At 36.0% G+C, this 19,573-nt stretch overlaps 1 protein-coding gene across 1 annotated transcript; it reads left to right on the forward strand.

Annotated features, from left to right (window-relative positions):
* The first annotated feature begins 16,177 nt into the window (after positions 1-16,177).
* LOC103929471 lies at positions 16,178-17,465 on the forward strand. The gene has a single exon (XM_009338677.3). It carries the CDS (start codon positions 16,266-16,268, stop codon positions 17,145-17,147), a length of 882 nt encoding a protein of 293 aa, XP_009336952.2. The 5' UTR covers positions 16,178-16,265; the 3' UTR covers positions 17,148-17,465.
* The last annotated feature ends 2,108 nt before the right edge of the window (positions 17,466-19,573 follow it).

Below are 19,573 nucleotides of genomic sequence, written 5' to 3' on the forward strand. Positions count from 1 at the left end.
GAAGAAAGCAGTATTTGCATCCCCCTCCTGGAGCCATTTCACCCTAGAGCGTTTCATCCAAAACATTTTCTCATGTTCCCGCAGTTGATTAACTCGAGTGGTTATAGACTTTATTTCCTCAAAGTTTTCCGCCCAGTTATTTTGGAGAGAATCCAGTTGGTTCACCAAATCCTTAATTTCCATACCTCGCCTTTTGAACTTCTTTATACTCCAATTCAATAATTGAGACCTACAATCCAAGAGCTTCTTATGCTAGGTATCAATCCAGTTCTTGCAGCCTCGCCAACCACCGTTCCATGAGTGACCAGTGTGTGGGGTAAAAAATCTTGCCACAAGTAATTAACTGCAGCCCTGTCCAGACATTCCTCAACAAGCTGGCCTATCCTCATACCCCGCCAGGTGAACTTCGGGCCTGTGAAACCCAGGTCCATCAATTCCGCCGTATTTAGAAAACTTTAAAGGTAACCTAGCCTATTATACAAAACAGAAGCTCCCTCCGATTTTTCATGGTTCCACACGAATTCGTTGAAATCCCCACCAAAAAGTCATGGGATGTCAGTCGGCCCAAACGAGGAAGTCATCCAATTCCAAAACTCCTCATTCTCAGCATGATAGAGCATTCTATAAACAAAAGTGACTCGAACCCAAGAGCTAGAATCCTCTAGACATATACAAACATCAATGACATGTTTTGAGAAGAAAAATATGTTAACATTAAGCTTCTCCAGCCACCACAAACTTAGACCTCCAGCCCTACCAACCGAAGGTATGTGGAACCCATGAGAGTAGCCTATATGTCTTCGAACACCATCAATCATATGATCTTTCATCTTTGTCTCGAAGAGAAAGATCATAAAGGGTATGTACTTCCTAATCAGCCCATAAAAAGCCCGAACTACCATGTCCGACCCAAGACTACGACAGTTCTACAGGAGGTGAATCATGGATGCCTTGCGACTGTTGAAGGCCAGCCGCCACCGCCTCGGGATGATCCTTCTTCTTTTCGAGCGAGAAAAGCTTTCTTTTCGTGTTCCCCTATTTCCTCGAAGTACTCCCAATATTCTTTACATTCAATAGGAACCTCCTTTAGGTTTTCCTCTGCATATATTGCATGTTCCCCCTCCAAGCACATCTCCCTAACAATCATCTTGCGGAAACGCTCCTTACCCCTTCTCAACTCTCCATTCTCACCTTTTTTTATCTTCTTCTAGGCTGAAAGAGCCAAATTTATTTGCTTCATCTCCAGACTTCTCTTATTATGTAATCCCCTGCGAGACAGGTTTGTTGACTAGGCCAAGACCTTTTGCGAAATCAACCCCTCTAAATTATTGCGGGCTTCACTCGAGCTATTAATTGTTTCCTCCTAGGCCTCTATTTCCTTAATCGGGCTTTGCCTTTGATTAAGTCCATTAATTGTTGAAATCTGGTCCACTATGGGTTCGTAATGCGGGTTCCCATCTATCTCCACTATACTCGCTAACAGACCACCCTCTATCTGGTTGTGGCCTTCCATCATGCATGTAGTCTGGGGGCCTAATATCTCATACCCCAGAACCAACTGACGATTAACAATCTGGGTATTCATTTCCATAAACCAATGAAAGGACTGTCCTCTAACTCGAACTGCTAGCGCCCCCAAACTATCATCTAGTCTACATTGCTTTTGTAATGCATGCCTCATGAAGGTTGATGGACCCTTGCTTTCGATCATCATTTCCTCACCTGGGAGTTTCCTTCGTGTCACTCATGCGCTGAGAGCCCCCATCTCTTTTAAGCCTCTTCGTTGTTCTAGCTAACCTTATTTCCCTTAAGCTAGTAGGAGCAAGTCTTGGATTTTCCTGAATCTCCTAAACAGGTGTTGCTTTGATCCATTCATCAAATCCAGTGCCACCACCCTTTCTGGGTTTAAAAGAGCACCCTATGTTCATATGCCCAATTCTTCCACACCGATAGAAAAAATCTTGGAATATTTCATACCTGAATTCTACCCAAGTATCCTGATTCTACTTCCTTGGTAGCCAACATCCCGTTACAAGTGGTTTGGCAGTGTCCATAATCACCCGCACTCTCAAGAATCCATGGGCCAATGAAGAGTCATCTAACTCCTTAACATGCCTTATCTCATTCGCTAAGCGCAATATGTTCACTTCCGTACTAAAACACAAAGGAACACCCCTTATCTGGACCTAGAATGGAACGTGATCAAGTTGAATTTCCTCCAGGGCTAATTCTCGAGGCCACCTTTTAATGGATTTTTTTTTTCTTCATAACAGCCTATGGAACCTGAGAAAGGATTTTCCTTACTGAGCTCTCATCAGGGACTATTATAATGAAAATGTTGTCCTTGACCCATTTGACTTGCACCTCTCCCATCTCTTTCCGATCAGATCTCAGAATGTTTCTAACCCCCCCCCCCCAATTTATTCAGAGGTTTATCGTTTATCACAGCCCCCACCAGCTTGACACCTTACTCTATGGTTGTTAATTTCAGAGCTTCTTCTAGGTGCACCACCAAGTCTTCCACCTCTTCGTTCCCCCTTGACCTATTGTCGTCTTATGCTAAACTCATGATTTGGTTGCTTATGTGGTTGATTACGATAGAAAGTTGGATGCCCGTTTGTTGAAACTTTTTTTTTTTTTCTATCTCTTGTATGCTCCCAGTCACCAAAACTACCCTTACTTATTGATGGATTGAATGCCTTACACTCATCTACTATGGTAGTTAAGCTTATTGTCATCATAATAACTGGCCTTAATTGCTGAGGGTCATTACTTCGCTTCCATTTTTTCGTTCCCTCAACCTCTTGTTTGCAGTACTGCAATAAAAACCTCGCCACCCTCCAAAGTAGGATCCTGATTATAGCTATATAAACTAGGGCCCAAAAAGGGTATAATTGTGCTTTGTCCCTAGGGATTTCCTTTCCCGTGCCTGCCCTCCACAGTAGTAGGTGACAGGAAGGGAAATAAAAGCCTTCTCGAGTAATAAGGACAAAAACACCAGAAGATATCAATTAGATACAAAGAAATACCAATTTGGACCCAATGAGAGGAAAAAGCAACAAGGGGAATAAAACTATGTGGACCCAAACAAGGCCAACAGAGATGCCACAAGTCGATTACTCTCACGACGGAAAGAAAAGAAACTCACTGAGGAGGACTCTCACAACGGAGAGAAGATTTTTTTGAACTTGAGTTTTTACTCAATTCCTAAGATTGTTTGGTTGAGAAACATGGAGGAGTTTCTTTCAAAAGTGAGACTTTTTACAGAATCTCTATCAACTCATGTTTTTGGCACAATATTTATAATATTGGTACGAAAATTGGCGTTAAATTGTGATCAGGTGTCAGAAAATCCATGGTTAATCATATATTGAGAGAATTTCCTTAACATTTCTCTGACTAGTTTGGTTTTTTTGTAAGGAGAATCTAGGGTCATAATTTGATACTTTATGGGGTCAAATTTTTTTGGTTTTCTATGTATTAATTAAGTTACTTTCCCTAGGGTTGACAAATATCCAGCAATGTCAATTCTTAAAAAACAAAAACAAAATGTTGGACAATATCCATTCTCTGTTAGGGTAACATTTTTTAGGTCTAGCTACGTTTTACACCCTTTAGATCCGAGTTGACTTTTATAATGGGATTATGAGATTTCTTTCTTTTTTTTTTTTCACATTGCACAGGTATTGAAGTTGTATCAATTTACAACTTTTTGTCGCTTCGAATATTTATTAATCCATTAAATTAAAGAGATTTTTTTTTCTTTGTCAATGCGGTGCAAATGTAGTTTACAAGTTAGCCCATGTAAAGGTCTTAAGCTTACATTGTTATCAATTTAATAAATTAACGTACAATCAATTAGGCTAAAGACAAAACATTGATACTTTCAATATCTTATGGTGCAATATGAGAAAATTAAAACTTTGTAACTCATTTTGAAAATTGTTGGAAATTGTATATTGTAATATTAATATATATTATTTAATTTCTGTATGACTGAAAAATAAGAGTTAAGTGTTATAGTTGAATTCAAATTCATGAGTTGCATTTGTTTGTTGGAACTTTAGGCAACAATCACAATCTTTCAAAAGGGATGGCTTGAGTTCTATATAAACTCAAGCATCCCACATGTCTAAAAAAAATTAAGAGAAGAGTTTTCTCCAATATCTTTTATTCTTTGTTAATCAAATTTCAAGTCGTGCCTTGGGAGTACGGAATATATGAAGTTCGCCAGAGTTTGAAGATTGAAGTGCTTTGACTTTGGATTATAAATTGTTGAATCTTGAGAGACGGACGCCTACTGAACTACAAGCACAAGCGTAGGGGCATAATTCTGTCTTTAGAACATTGCATTTATGCAAGCTCAATCTCCAAGTTTGTCAGTCTTTCTTACTTTATATCTAGTTGTTTATATTAAACTCATATATTATTGATGTTGTGATTTTCTTTATAATTATTATTATTTGAATTCTTCTGTTATTTTCATATTTTCTAATATTACTCCAACATAAAATCACTGCAAATTTGAAGAGTAGTTAACGCAATATTTTGACGTAAACTCCAAACACATTAGTTCTTTATTTTATTGCTCCTTTGAACAATATCAAAAGGAACAATCACAATTATCCAATATCCACATATAAGAGATAGAGTTCTGTGTTAACATTAATCTACACAAGGTGACTACAGGTGCAACTAAAATTTGTATACATATATATATATATATATATATAATTACATATATTGCCCTATATATAATTTAAACAAATCTTGTAACCTCTTTTCGGACAAGTATTAATTTCATGATCGATGATTCGAATTCACAATTCAACAGAACATGTATTATTCATAACATATTAAAATCATGTATTATTTTATTACTGAGTACACATATATGGAAAAATTAGATTCTCATCCTTATTTTTCCTACTTCATTGATTAAAATCTATTCTTTTTCAATTTTTGATCAAGGTCCCTAGATTTTAATAAACATCATTAATTATTTCAATAATAAAATATTTTTATTTCTAAATATATTCATTTAATGTTAGAAACGTTACATTTGTTATATTTATATCCATGGCTAAATTTTTTATCATATATTTTTATTTTTAGTTTGTACCCATTTTTAATTTGCAACTTTTTCTTTTAATTTGTACCAATTTTCTTTTTATTTTTAATTTGTACCCATATATTAATTCCTTTTTGTGCCCTATTTTTTTTTATTTGTATTTGTACCCATATTTTTAATTTATTTGTACCCATTTTTAATTTTGCTAAATGTACCCATGCTAATTTATGTATTTATTTTATATTTTAAAATATATCAATAGTTATTTTTTAAAACATGTTAATAATTATGTCGGAGGTCCTTAGCCTCAAAATATAATTTGAATTTATTTAAATTTCATAATTTGTGAGATATTAAACGCATAAATGAATGAGTTAAAATTCCTAAATGAGGCTAAGGACCTCAATCAATATATTTAAACAAATAAAGTTTCACTCGAATAATTAATTTGATTAGGATCCGAAACTAAAATAACACTATATATATACATGATTCTAAATTAAGACATAGTGAAGAATAAATATATAGTAAATAGAGAAAAGAAAAGCATATTAATCGATCAGTGTACTGTCTTAGAAAAGCTTCATCTTCCAGAAGGTTACTAAAGGTGTCATCGATCATGGCTCACGTATTAGTTAGTTCATCTTTGGCGGCTTCTTTGCTTAATCACTTTGGAATTTGGCTGGCAAGCTAATCAATATATCTTTAATTAATCAATTATGTAGTATGCTAATCCATCCATCCTTCGTCTTTATCTACAAACTATGACTTCTTCTTGGACTCCCAACAGTTAACCATTACCCCACCACCAACAACAGCTCCCTTTCATTAGTCGGCTTAGTTTAGTTCAGCTTGCCAATCCCTAATCGAACATTTAGCCATGAAGCCATAAAATTCTTCTTTTTCTTTGGTCAAAAAAGAGGATTTCATTAAAAAGGCAAAGGCCAATGAATCTATAAAGGTAAGTCGAGATCCTTTTTGGATTTCTATATTCGGATACCAAGAATTCGAAGATCCGGACTGTTGAAGAAAGAAAGAAAATCCGGACCTTTAACTTGTGTGAGTTGAGCCGGTAAAATTGATTAATAAGGACAATATGTTTTGAAATGAGTGGTCTCAATTTCCGAGTCTATCGACTCCTAACACATATATCCAAAAAGGATGTCAATTCATAAAATTCGGGCAATAATGATATATGTTAGGATTTATGTACCGAGTAAATTAACCGTTCTTCATTTTACTTGAAGAAGTTTATGAAGGGTTTTAATTAAAGGAAAGTGTTATTGACACTTCAAAATTCTCATTATACACTCCTTACAAGTGTATTTTTCTTTCCTAATATAGAAAGTTTGGAGTGTAGAATGAGATTTTTGGAGTGCTAATAACAATTCCCTAATTAAAAGGTTTTCATGTGTTTTATATATTTCTTAAAGCATGTTCCACATCAAAAATCCTCATTAAGTTAATTTTTCTTAATATTAAACTGTTTCACTTCTAATTGGGATGATATCTTATACTGAATGGTTCAATGTGAATAGTAGTGGGTCACTAAATCATCTTTGGAATTTTAACAATACTCCACTACTAGCACTATATTTAATATTTTTCGTGTTTATGACATTTGCGTCTTGAATTCAATCCTCATTCTCCTTTTTAATGTATATTAGAATAAAATATCGCATGTAATTAAATAAATAAATGAAACGCTGGTGCATCAAATAGGTTATGTCATTCCCTCACTAAACATGACAAGGGAATCTCATACTTATGGACTGGGATTAATTATTCTAGACTCTTCTTCGTAATTATTAATTTCCTTATAATCTTGTAAATTATAATTGTAATTATTGTAAACTATTTATAGGGAGTTAGAAGCACTCATATATATTGTTTAGAGTATATTAATTATATCAGAAAAAATGAACCTTATATGCGTTTTACAAGTAATTTGGTTACTTTCTATGTTAATTAAATTAATTTTATAGTGAAATCTTAACTTTTTTTCGTATACTGTAAATTTAATCATATAAACTCACCAATCGCTATGATAATGAAAATACAACCAATTAATTCATCCGATCTCGGACTGCAGGTTGATTTATGCATCAATCCTACTGAAACATAATTAGTAGGGATATTGGCTAAAGGCCGAATATTAGTTAGCGATGGTTGGAGAAAAGTCAGACCAATCGCCCTTTAACTATATATAATATTTCACTGGCATTTGGATTGGGTATATATTTGTAAATAAGTGCTATTCATTTTAATTTCATCATTTTTGTCTTTGCAAGGGAACCTTCCTTTTACTCTTAAAAGAAAAAAAATATCGATGTGGTAGGTTATCTTAATGGGTACGAGTTTTCTCGTGTTTGAGGTTCAAATCCCCTTCTCATTTTGTAGTGTACTAAAAGATGATGTTATTAAATTAAAGCCAAAAGCCTATAGGTGAAGAGATCTTTTAGTCTTTTTGAACCAGAGACAATACGTCACATGTTATTATAAAATTAGAGGGACACTTGAGAAAAAACTAAAAAAAAAAAACAATTTATCTTCAATTTTATAATGATATGTGATATACTGCCCCGTATTTCGAGAGCACTGAAATTTTATTCCAATAGGTGCGCCTAAATATTATATATACGGTAGGTAATAGCATCTCAAACGTCGTTGTAATCTTGGATATAATTATTACTTAAGAAACGGGGTGGTTGGAAAGGGTTGACGGTTGTTAAGCAATTATGCTGGCAATTACATACTAAACATTCTCCTAACCTGCATGTTTGTACGTACAAGCAACTGCCATAATCAATTGAATAATTACAACTACCCTACCTATATTTTCTCTCAAGTTCATATAATCAAATGAACTATATATATTTCTTCAAAAAAAAAGAAAAAAGAAAAAAAGAACTATATATATAAATATGTCATGTAATCTTTTGGGAGAAACTTTTAGGGTGTCAATAACACATTTCAATACACTAATTATTATAATACAAGTGTTTAGAAATTTATTTTTTCAAATATCTAATCATTTGTATTCTAACATTTGATGTACTGAGCTATGTTCTCGACACACTGAAAAATCTCTCATCTTTAAGATGAGATTATAGCTTGAATTGTTTGTACCATATATAACCAATTCTGAATTTATCGATTACTTGTTACCATCTAAGCCATCACTCAAGAATTTACTGAAGCATTCATGCTGAAGCACATGAATTAGACCCAAATAAGTGAGTGCCACGACACATGGCAGATACACCTATTGACTATTCCCGTAACCAATGAGAGGTTTTCCTTTGACCTAGAAACCAATCACCGCAAGTATGAATGCCACAACAAACCTCATAAATTTCTAATTTCCCAAGTTTAAGGATCTCCAACAACCTCACTTTTATATGAAATAGAAACCCCTATTACCTTTTAAGTTAATCATCATTTACTACCTTAAACACTCTTTTGATAACTTAAACATCTGCGGTTTTTGGGCCAGTACCATACCGGTGCCTTTCCATACTTTGTTTTCTTTGTGGATCACCTAACACTCTACCTATTGACAAACCTGCAGAGGTCAGCTTCATTAACAGTTGGTTAATTATTGATCCAACTTTTATGCAAATAAAGTAATCAACACTGGCTAGTGTACTACTTATTTCACCATTCTTCTTCTCTCCGAAATTATATTATGTATACATACACTCATATGTGCAATACTGGTATATATGTATGCTTGTACGTAGTGGTAGATTCAGGATTTTAAAATCGGATGGTCCTAATTAAGATACGCTAGATGCTAGTCAGGTGACGGATCTAACGCTTATGCGCCTAGACATTACCTAGACGAACTAGCCTAATTTAAGTAAATTTATTATATATCATATAAATAAGTCTCTATTTACACTTAAAAAACTATACTTATATTGAGAATTTGAGTTTATTATTTTAATTAGGTTTATTATTGGACAATACCATACAAAACTATCAGTTTTTTCTTTAGTATTTTAGTGAATTTGATGGTATGAGATGAAAGTTTAAGTGATTTCGAGTTTGTAGTACTTTACGAAATATTTTTCAGATGTCGTAAGAATTGATAGTGAATTTAAAAAAAGGATGTCAAACATATGGTACAAAAAGTCCTGATTGAGTAATACATCATCCCTTATTAATTAAAATGATAGGTGGCACAAACTAATTGGATAACAATTTAAAAAAAAAATGGAGAGTTGGTCACGTGAGAAATGGAGAGAGAAAATCGTTTTTCTTCGTTGGAACCAAGGTCCAAGAACAGCAGAGCCGTGGTGGTCTTCTCCTATTCCTCTTCGTCTAGAATTAGATCATTCTTATTGGTTCAAAGCTTCTGTTGCACATTGCACAGCATCTGCACAGCCGTGGTGGTCTTCTATGTCCACCACCTGCCCAAACCGTTAGGTGGTCCTCGAAGATCCTGATAGGCGCTTCTTCGAATTACCAACTAGTCCCAGAACCACCCGAGTCTATAAATGGATCTGCCCCTGCATGTATATATGTGGGTTGGTATATATACGAAAAAAAAAAAAAGGAAAATACATATACACTAGTGAGAGAGAAGGGGCCGGCCGGGGACATGCATGGGTGGACTCTCAGATGTCGGTGTGTGATCATATGTCATATGAGACATTGCAACCCAGATAATGTTAACGAGTAGGAGACATGGCAACCCATCACATGCAATCACGCATATTGCTGCTGCAAGTTAATTGCTAATAATTTTGTTTCCCCTGATTTAAGGGCATCCAAGCACGCCATTTGCCCTCTATATATATAGGCCATAATATATAAATATAATTCAAGGCACAAAATTGACCAACCAACTGCCTCCCAATCTCTTAAAATGATTAATTAGCTGATGATATTAAGGCATGGGTTGTCTCTTACGATCCGAGAGAGATGTTGCTAATTTCCCTTATTCTTTCTGCTAGTGATTTTTGCACATTCTTTTTCACATTTTGCCATTTTATTTTGTATTTTATTTATTTTTTATTTATTCAATTTACTCGCTGAAGAATGAATATAAAGGAGTGAATTAAATTCGCTTTCCAAGAGATAAAGTGGAGCGAAAGTTTCTATACTTATATTTCTAATACGAGAAATTTCTATATGTACCTAAACTCGTTTTAGTTATCATTACGAAATGATTTAGTGGTTGGGGATGAATTTTATGTCCATATTCCATACGCTACATCCTAGGTTCGATTATGGCACTAGTAAATCACAATATGGTGGCCAGAAGAATGTTAAAAGGCCTCTGAGAGTTTTCTCGATCTCTAAATGGTGGACTGATGTGGCGAAGCCATCAGCCAATCCTTTTCTTTTATTATTAAAAAAAAAAAAAATATATATATATATATATATATATATAAACCCCTTTTAGTATACTACTATTGACCCTAAAAATTACAAAACATGTGTGGCGCGCAGGCCGAGTAACTAATAAGCTAACTACGTCCTTCGGTTCAATGCAGGGCGTGCCAACTCGTCGGCCGAGCTCGGCCAAGGAGTAAAATTTGTTGATGTTGCGTTGAGCACGTTGCTGACTTCTTTATCTGGTGACTGCGGCCGAGGAAGGAACAAATCTCGGCCTTTGGATTCTCGACCGTGAAGACAAGGCTGCTGGTTCTGTGAAGTTCACAAATCGTCGACGCCGGATTCGGTCACAATGATTATATTTGTGAGAGTATAAGCACGTCGAATCAACACCAGACTATATGGACACAAATATTCAAAGGTGATGTATGTCTTGATGGTAAATATGGTTCAGCCGTTAGAATGCCGAACTTTGCAACTCACTTATGAGTATCCAATCATAAAATCACTCGGCGTCAACACCTTACTTTGCCGAGAAGGCTAATAAAATGACCTCTGCCAATAAGGATTCGGAAACCCTTCTCAACCGAGACTTGGATAGGTAATCAGTCAGCCTCATCACTGTGTTGTTTATCCAAACTGAAGGTGCCTCGCAGTTGACTGATTCTACGGCGACAATGTTGTTTATCCAAACTGAAGATGTTCGCTAATTGCCTTCATAGTGCTGTTTATCCAAACTAAAAATGTGTTGGCGGAAAACGAAAATGAAAAATCTCAAGTTGTTTGAGAACGTTGCGCAGGGCAATTGTGTGTTAAATTGGAAATGTCTTAATTGCACACTCCGTTCTCTATTTATAGCAGGAAGAACAAATCCTAACCATACTCGAACTAGGACTCCTTACCCCAATCCATCTTATCTCAGCCAATCCTACTTCTATTAGGATTTTGAATTCAACCTCTTATTAGGCCACATCCACTTCCATTTTTCGGTATCCTTATCTGGCCGAGAATCTTTACTGCATCAGGACTTAACCACTTCATTCATCTGCTTCGCAATAGGGCCCACCTACTTCCTATTCATCTGGACTAAGGGCTTGGCCGACTTTAGTTAGGCGGCCCATAAACCGGCTAGTTTGTAAAAATCCTCGAGCAAAGCTTCTGGGCAGAGAACAATTCCATACTCGGCCTAACCTAACAATTTTAGGTTCAAACAACTACGTAGTCACTTCACATTCATAAATTATAGTAATATCACGTCATCATAAAATAACATCACATCACAGTATGACAGTTACATTTACATTCTTTTGATATAGGCCAATTCGATTAATAATACATGGTTGTTATTAAAACCATCAATAATGTATTGTTCAAGTAATCAAATTGTCTTTACTCATCAGGAGGCAGTAGCATATAGTCTAAAGGGAAAGAGATTCTTTCTATCCGGATCTCTTCCACCACGGTCACCAGATCAAGTGATCCGAATCTTTGAAATTTCATCCAACGGTCAAAAGTTGTTATAGCTTTTAAGGGATCAAAACAGGTCGGCCGTTGAATGAGATTTCACAGACCCGGATCACTTGATCCGGTGGCCTTAGTGGAAGAGATCCTGAGAGGATCTCTTTCCATTCTAAGGTATATCATCTGACCTGGATCATTAGAAGCAGTTAAATAACCAATAGGATCCTCTCCAGATTTTCTTTGTGAAGATCCTGAGTATCGGTAAATCGTGTCCCTTCATTGTACATCGTGTGGTCAATTTTTGTAAACTACTGTTTATGTTTAATTTTAAATTAAAAAAAAATAAAATGATTTCTGACCGCATAAACATACAGGATTCATGGATTTCCAAAATTCTCACAAAGAGAATTCGGCGAGGATCCAGCAAAGATTCGGATTCGTTAAATAAAGTATTAATGTAGCAAGTTGTTATGGAACAGATTATTGTCATGGAACAAATATTCCTTTTTAATATGATTTGGACTTATTTGTTATTAGATTTCGTCATCGGAAAGGGATCATCTCCGGATCCCTTCCACCTAATCCTCCTCATCAAACAATCTGGGCCCTTGAAATTTGATCAAATGGCTAAAAACAGAGGCCCACTTTAAAAGTTATAATAACTTTAGCCGTTGGATCAAATTTCAAGGGTCCGGATTGTTTGATGAGGAGGATTAGTTGGAAGAGATCCGAAGAGGATCCCTGTTGTTCGTCATCAATTAGGTTCAGACATTCAAGAATCTTTTATTTTTTATTTTTTATTTTAATTGAACTTTTATTTGAGAAATTTCTCTTCCTAACTTATTTATGATTTTCCTCGGCCACCCAAATTTTTGAGGTAAGTGTTGGTAATAGGTTAAAACTGATGCGACAATTCATACTCGATCAGTCTTAATCTTTACTTCGTTTACAAAAACGAAAATGTGGTTCTTCTCAATTTTCCCACTAATTCCACGAACAATGTGGTTCTTCTCAATCTTCCAAATCAAAATTTTCTTTGGTCAAATGGAGTTAGGTGTGTGTACTTAAAATTGTAGGCGGTTCAAGTTTGAAATATGAAGACTATAAATTATGTTCTTGTTGACCCTAAAAATTACCTAGCCTACGTGGCGCGTATGCCAAGTAAATAATAAGCTAACTACGTTCTTCGGTCGAATGCGGGGCGTGCCAACTCATCGACCGAGCTCGGCCGAAGAGTAAAATATATTGATGTGGCGTTAGGCGCGCTGCTGACTTCTTGATCTCGCGACTGTGGTCAAGGAAGGAACACGTCTCGGCCTTTGGGTTCTAGAGCTTGAAGACAAGGCTGCTAGTTCTGCGAAATTCAATATTAAATTTGACTCTCAATGTGCCGAATGTAGTAACTTAGTAACACCTCACTTCGCCGAGAAGGCTAATTAGATGACCTCTTCTAACAAGGACTCGAAAACCCTTGTTGGCCGAGACTTGGATAAATAACCAATCCGTCTCAAAGCAATGTTGTTTAACCAAACTAAATGTGCTCCTTAGTCAACTGATTCTACAGCTTCGGTGCTATTTATCCAAACTGAAGATGTTGCCGGTTGCCTCTACAGTGCTGTTTATCCAAACTGAAGATGTGTTGGCGGGAAAAAAGAAAATAAAAATCTCAAGGTGTTTGAGAGGTTAACACTAGGCAATTGTGTGTTGAATTAGAGGGGCTTTGAATGATGCACACCCCTCTCTATTTATAGTAATGATTTCCTCCATGGCGAAGTATGATTTAGCTTGGACTAGATTCCTTACCCAATCTCATCAGGTCTCGACCAATCCTAACCCCTATAGACTCTGAACCAAGCTCTTTAATCACTCAAATTCATCCCTTGATTCTCGACATCTTTTCTGACTCAAAGCATCCTTAATTTTCTAGAATCCTCACTGTACTGGGATTTTTTACCCTTGAGGATATCTTTGAATGGGTGCATAATAAATTTTGTTCGAAAGGCTCTCTTCCTTGATCAATTTGAATGGCGTCCTGTGTTTTATGTCACCTATTGGTTCATCTGGTACTGGCATAATAAAAGCACTTTTAGAGTGATTTTGTCTTCCCAAGTGATCCCAAAATTATTATTTGCTCTTATTTTCGCATGGTTGCAAGCTAATATTATTACCACTCATAAGACACCTAGAACCCTTTGCTTCTTTTTTTCATTGGGAACAGCCTCCAGAAAGGTGGTTTAAACTCAATGTGGAAGGTTGCAGAAAAGGCTTTCTTGGTACTCTTAGGAACTCATTTGGAGCTTGGCATGTTGGGTTTTGTGTTAATCTTGAGCGTGGAGAGATTCTCAATGCTGTATTTTGGCAGATCTTCTTGGGATTACAAATTGCTTGGAATAAAGAGGTTGATGATTCCGTAATTGTTGTCCAACTAATATTACATGGTGCCACTGACATCATTCTCTTGGTGAATTGATTCATTGTCGTGCGATATTATATTGTGACTAGGAATGTAAGATTCAACATATCTATCGTGAGATGAATTTTGTTAGTGATGGGTTAGCCAACCTAAGCCCCTCTCATCCTTTGAGTCTAATCTCTTTTGAGCAAGCTCCATCTTCTTGTAAGCAATTATTATTGTCTAATATTTCTTGAATCTCTCGATCACGCGATATTATTTTGTGGTTCCTTTGTCGGGCTATTAGCCCCTTTGTTAAAAAAAAAAAAAAAGTAAGCATGTGATGGCACTTCTTTTCTCATTTTTCACTTCATTAATGGATTGTGAGAAATTAACATAACATAAAAACGAGTAATGTTGTTTAAACATACAAACGGACACATTTGTTGACACGTTTCTTAATACATATACAAATAAAAATCAAAGTAAAAAGCGAAAAGAAGACTATATACAACAAATAGATATCTTATGAGCTTACATAAAAAGTCACATATTGATAAATAACGACAATAAAACAGTGGCCAATGCTTGTGTGGAATGACGAGGCAGACGACGTGTACTTATCCGAATTAGATTCAAAAGTAAAACACGAGAATTCCAATTTGTATTCACTAAATTCCAAAACAAATTATTCCATTTGAGAAAATAGTTACGGATGGTTTGACAAATGAACTTAATTTTCATCGACCAAATGATGTATTTTTCACATTAATTGGAAAAATATCCATTCGTTTTGTTCCAATGAAGAAAACTGAAATAGGTTTGTATGAAACTGCTTACGAAAAAAGTTAGAATCACTTTCTGACAAACTAAAAGCACTTCTTATGATATTTGACGGGAAAACAAGTATCCTATAGAAAAACATGTTAATGCTTCTTCAGCAAGAACGGAATCAGAATTCTAAAGTGGGGTGAGTTGTTCAATTTTTTTTCTTTCTCATGGAAAAACAAGTATACGTATATACAAATTATTTCTTCCTCATGGACAAACCATAGATCTTAATGATTTTAAAAATTTAGAAGAGAAGTGAAAAATTGAGACAATTTTTATTTGCCAATAGAAGTTATTTTTACAGAAATGTTTCTACTGATTACGTTTCTATTAGAAGAACTTCGAAAGTTTCATAAAGAATGCAACGGCTTCTTGAAAAAGTATATTTTTAACGAAGCACATAATATGTTTTTATTCTAAAAAACGCTTGAAACGTTTTTCTTGCACCAAAAACTATATTGAATTTTTTTTGCCAAAGCACCTCTCGAAAAAACACATAGTAATCGCTTTGTACTTTGTTAATCTAAAACACTTTCAGTTATTTTCGATTTACATATTGCTTTTGGCGAATATGATTTTTATAGAAATTTCTAGGGTTTTCTAGTGAAATTGCAAGCCAAGCCGTTTTAAAAGCCGAGCCATAAAGAACTAACAAAAAGAAAAGGAACCAACGAAAGAAAAGCAGCAAGCAATCAGCCAGTGCGTAAAGCAAATCAGCGTTTTGTATCATCCGACTTCGTATTCTTTTGACGATAAAATTATATTTTTTTAATCTTTTTGAAAATGAATTGTTCTCGGTATTTCAAAAATCTCATTTTATACTTCAAATTTTCTATATTTAAAATGCCAAATAAAAATTTTAGAATGTAAATAACACTTCTCTTTTGAAAACTCGGTTTTCCAAAACAAAACCATCGAGCATGAGTCAAACAAAAATAAATTAATTAAAAGAAAATTAATTATTATAAATAAGTAAATAAATAAAAATATAAAAATACGAAAAAGGAAATTCTTATTTCTCATCGGAGACGTAGAAGACTATGGAGTTTGTAAACAACACACCTTTATAAATCCTTCTTCCTCCTCACAACTTCCTACTCAGCCATCTCTCTCTCTCTCTCTTCTTTCTCTCTCTAAATTTTCAAAGGTTTATTTTTCTGCGATATGCCGCAAGTCGATTTGGAAACACTAGTTTCGGCGTGCGCTGGTGGCTCAATGGATCGGAAAATCGCCTGCGAGACGCTGGCCGACGCCGCCACCGCCGGACACGGCCGGCCGGAGGATGACGTCGAGGAACCGGAAGTTCCGCCGGATTTGCCCCCGGAATCCTTCTGGCTCTCGAAAGACGCAGAGTACGACTGGTTCGACCGCAACGCCTTCTACGAGCGCAAAGACTCCACCAAGGGAAACTCCAACGCTAATAACTTGAATTCGAATCAAAATTCGCACTCGAATTCGAACTCGCAGCGGTTTTCGATGAACTTGAAGTCGAAGGCGGCGATCATCGGGCTTCCCAAGCCGCAGAAGCACAACTACGCCGACACGAAGAATCGGCGGCACTGCAAGGTCGGAAACACGAGGCTGTTTCCGAAACGGTCCGGATCCGTTGGAAAATCGGACGCTCCGATGATCGAGCCGTCGTCTCCGAAGGTCTCGTGTATGGGGAGGGTGAGATCGAAGAGGGATCGGAAGAAGCGTCGGGTCAGGAATCGGCACAGACAGTCGGCCGAGACGTCCATGGAAAAGTCCGTTAAACCGGTTTCCGAGAGACGAAAACTCGGTTTCTTCGCGAGTTTTCGGGCGATTTTTCGTCACGGCGGACACCGAGACAAATCGACAAAATCGCCGTTCGCGGACGACTTGCCTCCGAGAAACAGCAGCGTGAAGTCGACGAGAGCGCGCGACAGGGCGGCAGCGGACGATGTCGACTCGCTTCCAAGACACAGCGTGGAGAGCGAACCGCCCGGTTTGGGTGGCATGAAGCGGTTCGTTTCGGGTCGGAGGTCCGGATCGTGGGTGGGCGAAGGCGGTATCGACGTTGCGTAGTTGGTGGGCGTCTTGGAAAACTGAGAGGGATACGGTCACGAGGAAGCAGCAGGTGGGTTGCGGGCGTGATTGGTTGTCTGAGTGGGACCCGCTTCATCCTGTTTAAATTGTGGTTGGGATGACGTGGCACGTTGAATAACGGTTTCCCTCCATACCCGGGTTAGAGGTAAAACAGTCATTTCGGCTACAACGTTTTTCTTCGTTTTTTGTATTTTTTTTCACTTCATTAGTGTAGAAGGTTGTGTAAATATATATGCTTTTGGATTGAGAGTTGTAAATTTGCTTGTTATTTTGGATAATTCGGGTACAAAAATTGCATTTTCTATTGTCAAAAAACAGATACGACTCGAACTAATTTAACCTGCAGGAACGTAATTTAAACGCGGATTTATAAGTAAGAGCACATGCACACTTTTTGTACTCATGTCAATTTGGTTACGCACACATCAACTTGCTTTCAGTGAGTTAGGCACTTTTGCTGCGGCTAATTATTGTGATAATTAATTGATTATATATATAATTTTATTGATAATTTAACAGATTAGGATTCTTGGAAAAATCCAAGCATTGACCACATGTGAATCGGGGAGGGTGGGAACTTTAGTGGATGGCGGAAAAGGAGTTTTGGCCTACCACACTAGAACTTGTGTTGTCTTACCTACTTTTTCGAATTTGGTACTCTTTCTTTTCAAAATAATAAAGGTAGATGCTTGGGATCATTCTAATGGCGGGAGAAGGTATCCCTTGTAGAGGTGGATTGTCTGTCCTTCTATATCCATACTCTTTTTATGTTCTTTTATGATGTGTGGTCACGGTTAAGCCACGTTAATATTTTATATTAATTTTTTATAAAAATAATAAAACAAAAAGTAATAGAAATATAAAAAGTTGACGTGACTTAATTCTGACCACACAAACAAAAAGACATGAAAAGAGTATGGAAATAGGAAAGTAGAAGAATATGGAAATAGGAGGACAGACACTCCACCTCCATCCCTTTTAGAAGGTAAAAAATAGGGAAGTGGAACCTACAAGTACCATTTAATCAAACCATTGTACTAACGCCATCTCATCATCATCAAATGAAGGGAAGCATCATGAGAAATTCGAGAAAACTTTTGCTTCGTTTGAGCATTGTGTCAAACACTGATAGAGATAGATAAACGGCTAAAGTTGCATAGAAAAGCTTTGCTTTGTAGCACGACAATAGCTCCTTGTGTGAAATTTGTGTGACATATGTAACCTTTATGTTATGAGATCTAACTTGGTTTTTTGAAATTCAGATGTTTTATCATAAATCTTAATTAACAAATTTAAAATTTATGAAAATCTGACAGTTTGATCGCTGCATCATTTTCAAGTCATGATCATGCAGTTTCTTAAGACATATCGAATCTTATTGATCAGAAATTTTAGATTCATAGACATATCACTTATCATGTAACAATGAAAGTTACAGTTTTGATGATTTTAAAATTAACAAAAAAGAAGACTTGGAAATGTGCATCATCAAGTCTATGTTTGGGTTGTGGTCATCTATAAATAATTCGGCATTCTCGACTTTGAGAGAGGATTGACTAAATGATCACTCTCATTGAAAATGTCTACCTTGCCCGTCTAGCTGAATCGAGATTCCAGAGCCGACGAGTTGAAAATTTTGGATTATTCATTTAAGTCAGGTAGCTCTATTAATTCATCTCACTGATCCATCTCATACAAATCAAGTAATTCGGATCTTACTTTCCATCTTATGAGCAACCCGAATTACTCGTTCTTTGGCTCCAAACAACGAAACCTATGAAGGATCTGAATTCCGTCTAGCCATTGGAAAATGTAATACTTTCCTATTAAATATTAATATTAAATTTTGTGTTCTTGGAAAAAGTGGATCCAAAAACTAATTAAAAACTCAGCTACCCACTGTTTTTCAACATCCTTGAATCCTTGACCAGTACTTCGAATTGGCATGTCTGCTCTCTCTATGATTTCTTGACCAATGCTTTCTTGGCTTTGATTTGGACCCTGGTTTTAATCCCCACATTTTTATATATTTTCACTTTTTATGATTTCTTCCATTTACCCTAGAAAACAAAATTACTTGTGTTTTTTAATCAGGATTTTTTTAGAACAAGAAAAATGCTTTACCATTCTGATTGTTTTCTAAGGTTTTTTATTTATTTAATTTAATAAATTCGAGTGTGAAAAATACGGACTTTGGATATATTTCAAGATTAGGAATAGAAGTATCAGTAGACTTTAGTTGGTATCTTCAAACTTTTTACGGCAAAATTAAACTTATATTTTTCAGAGTACTACTAACAAAAGAAATTAATTTTATAAAATATGCGAGATCAATTTTTATACATTACAATATATTAGCTCTATTTTTCTTCTCCCTTTTGGGTTATAAAATATGGAATAGGATC

The sequence above is a fragment of a genome, unplaced genomic scaffold (genome assembly GCF_019419815.1).
Source record: "Pyrus x bretschneideri cultivar Hongxiangsu unplaced genomic scaffold, Pyrus_bretschneideri_v1 Contig47, whole genome shotgun sequence".
NCBI lineage: Eukaryota > Viridiplantae > Streptophyta > Magnoliopsida > Rosales > Rosaceae > Pyrus > Pyrus x bretschneideri.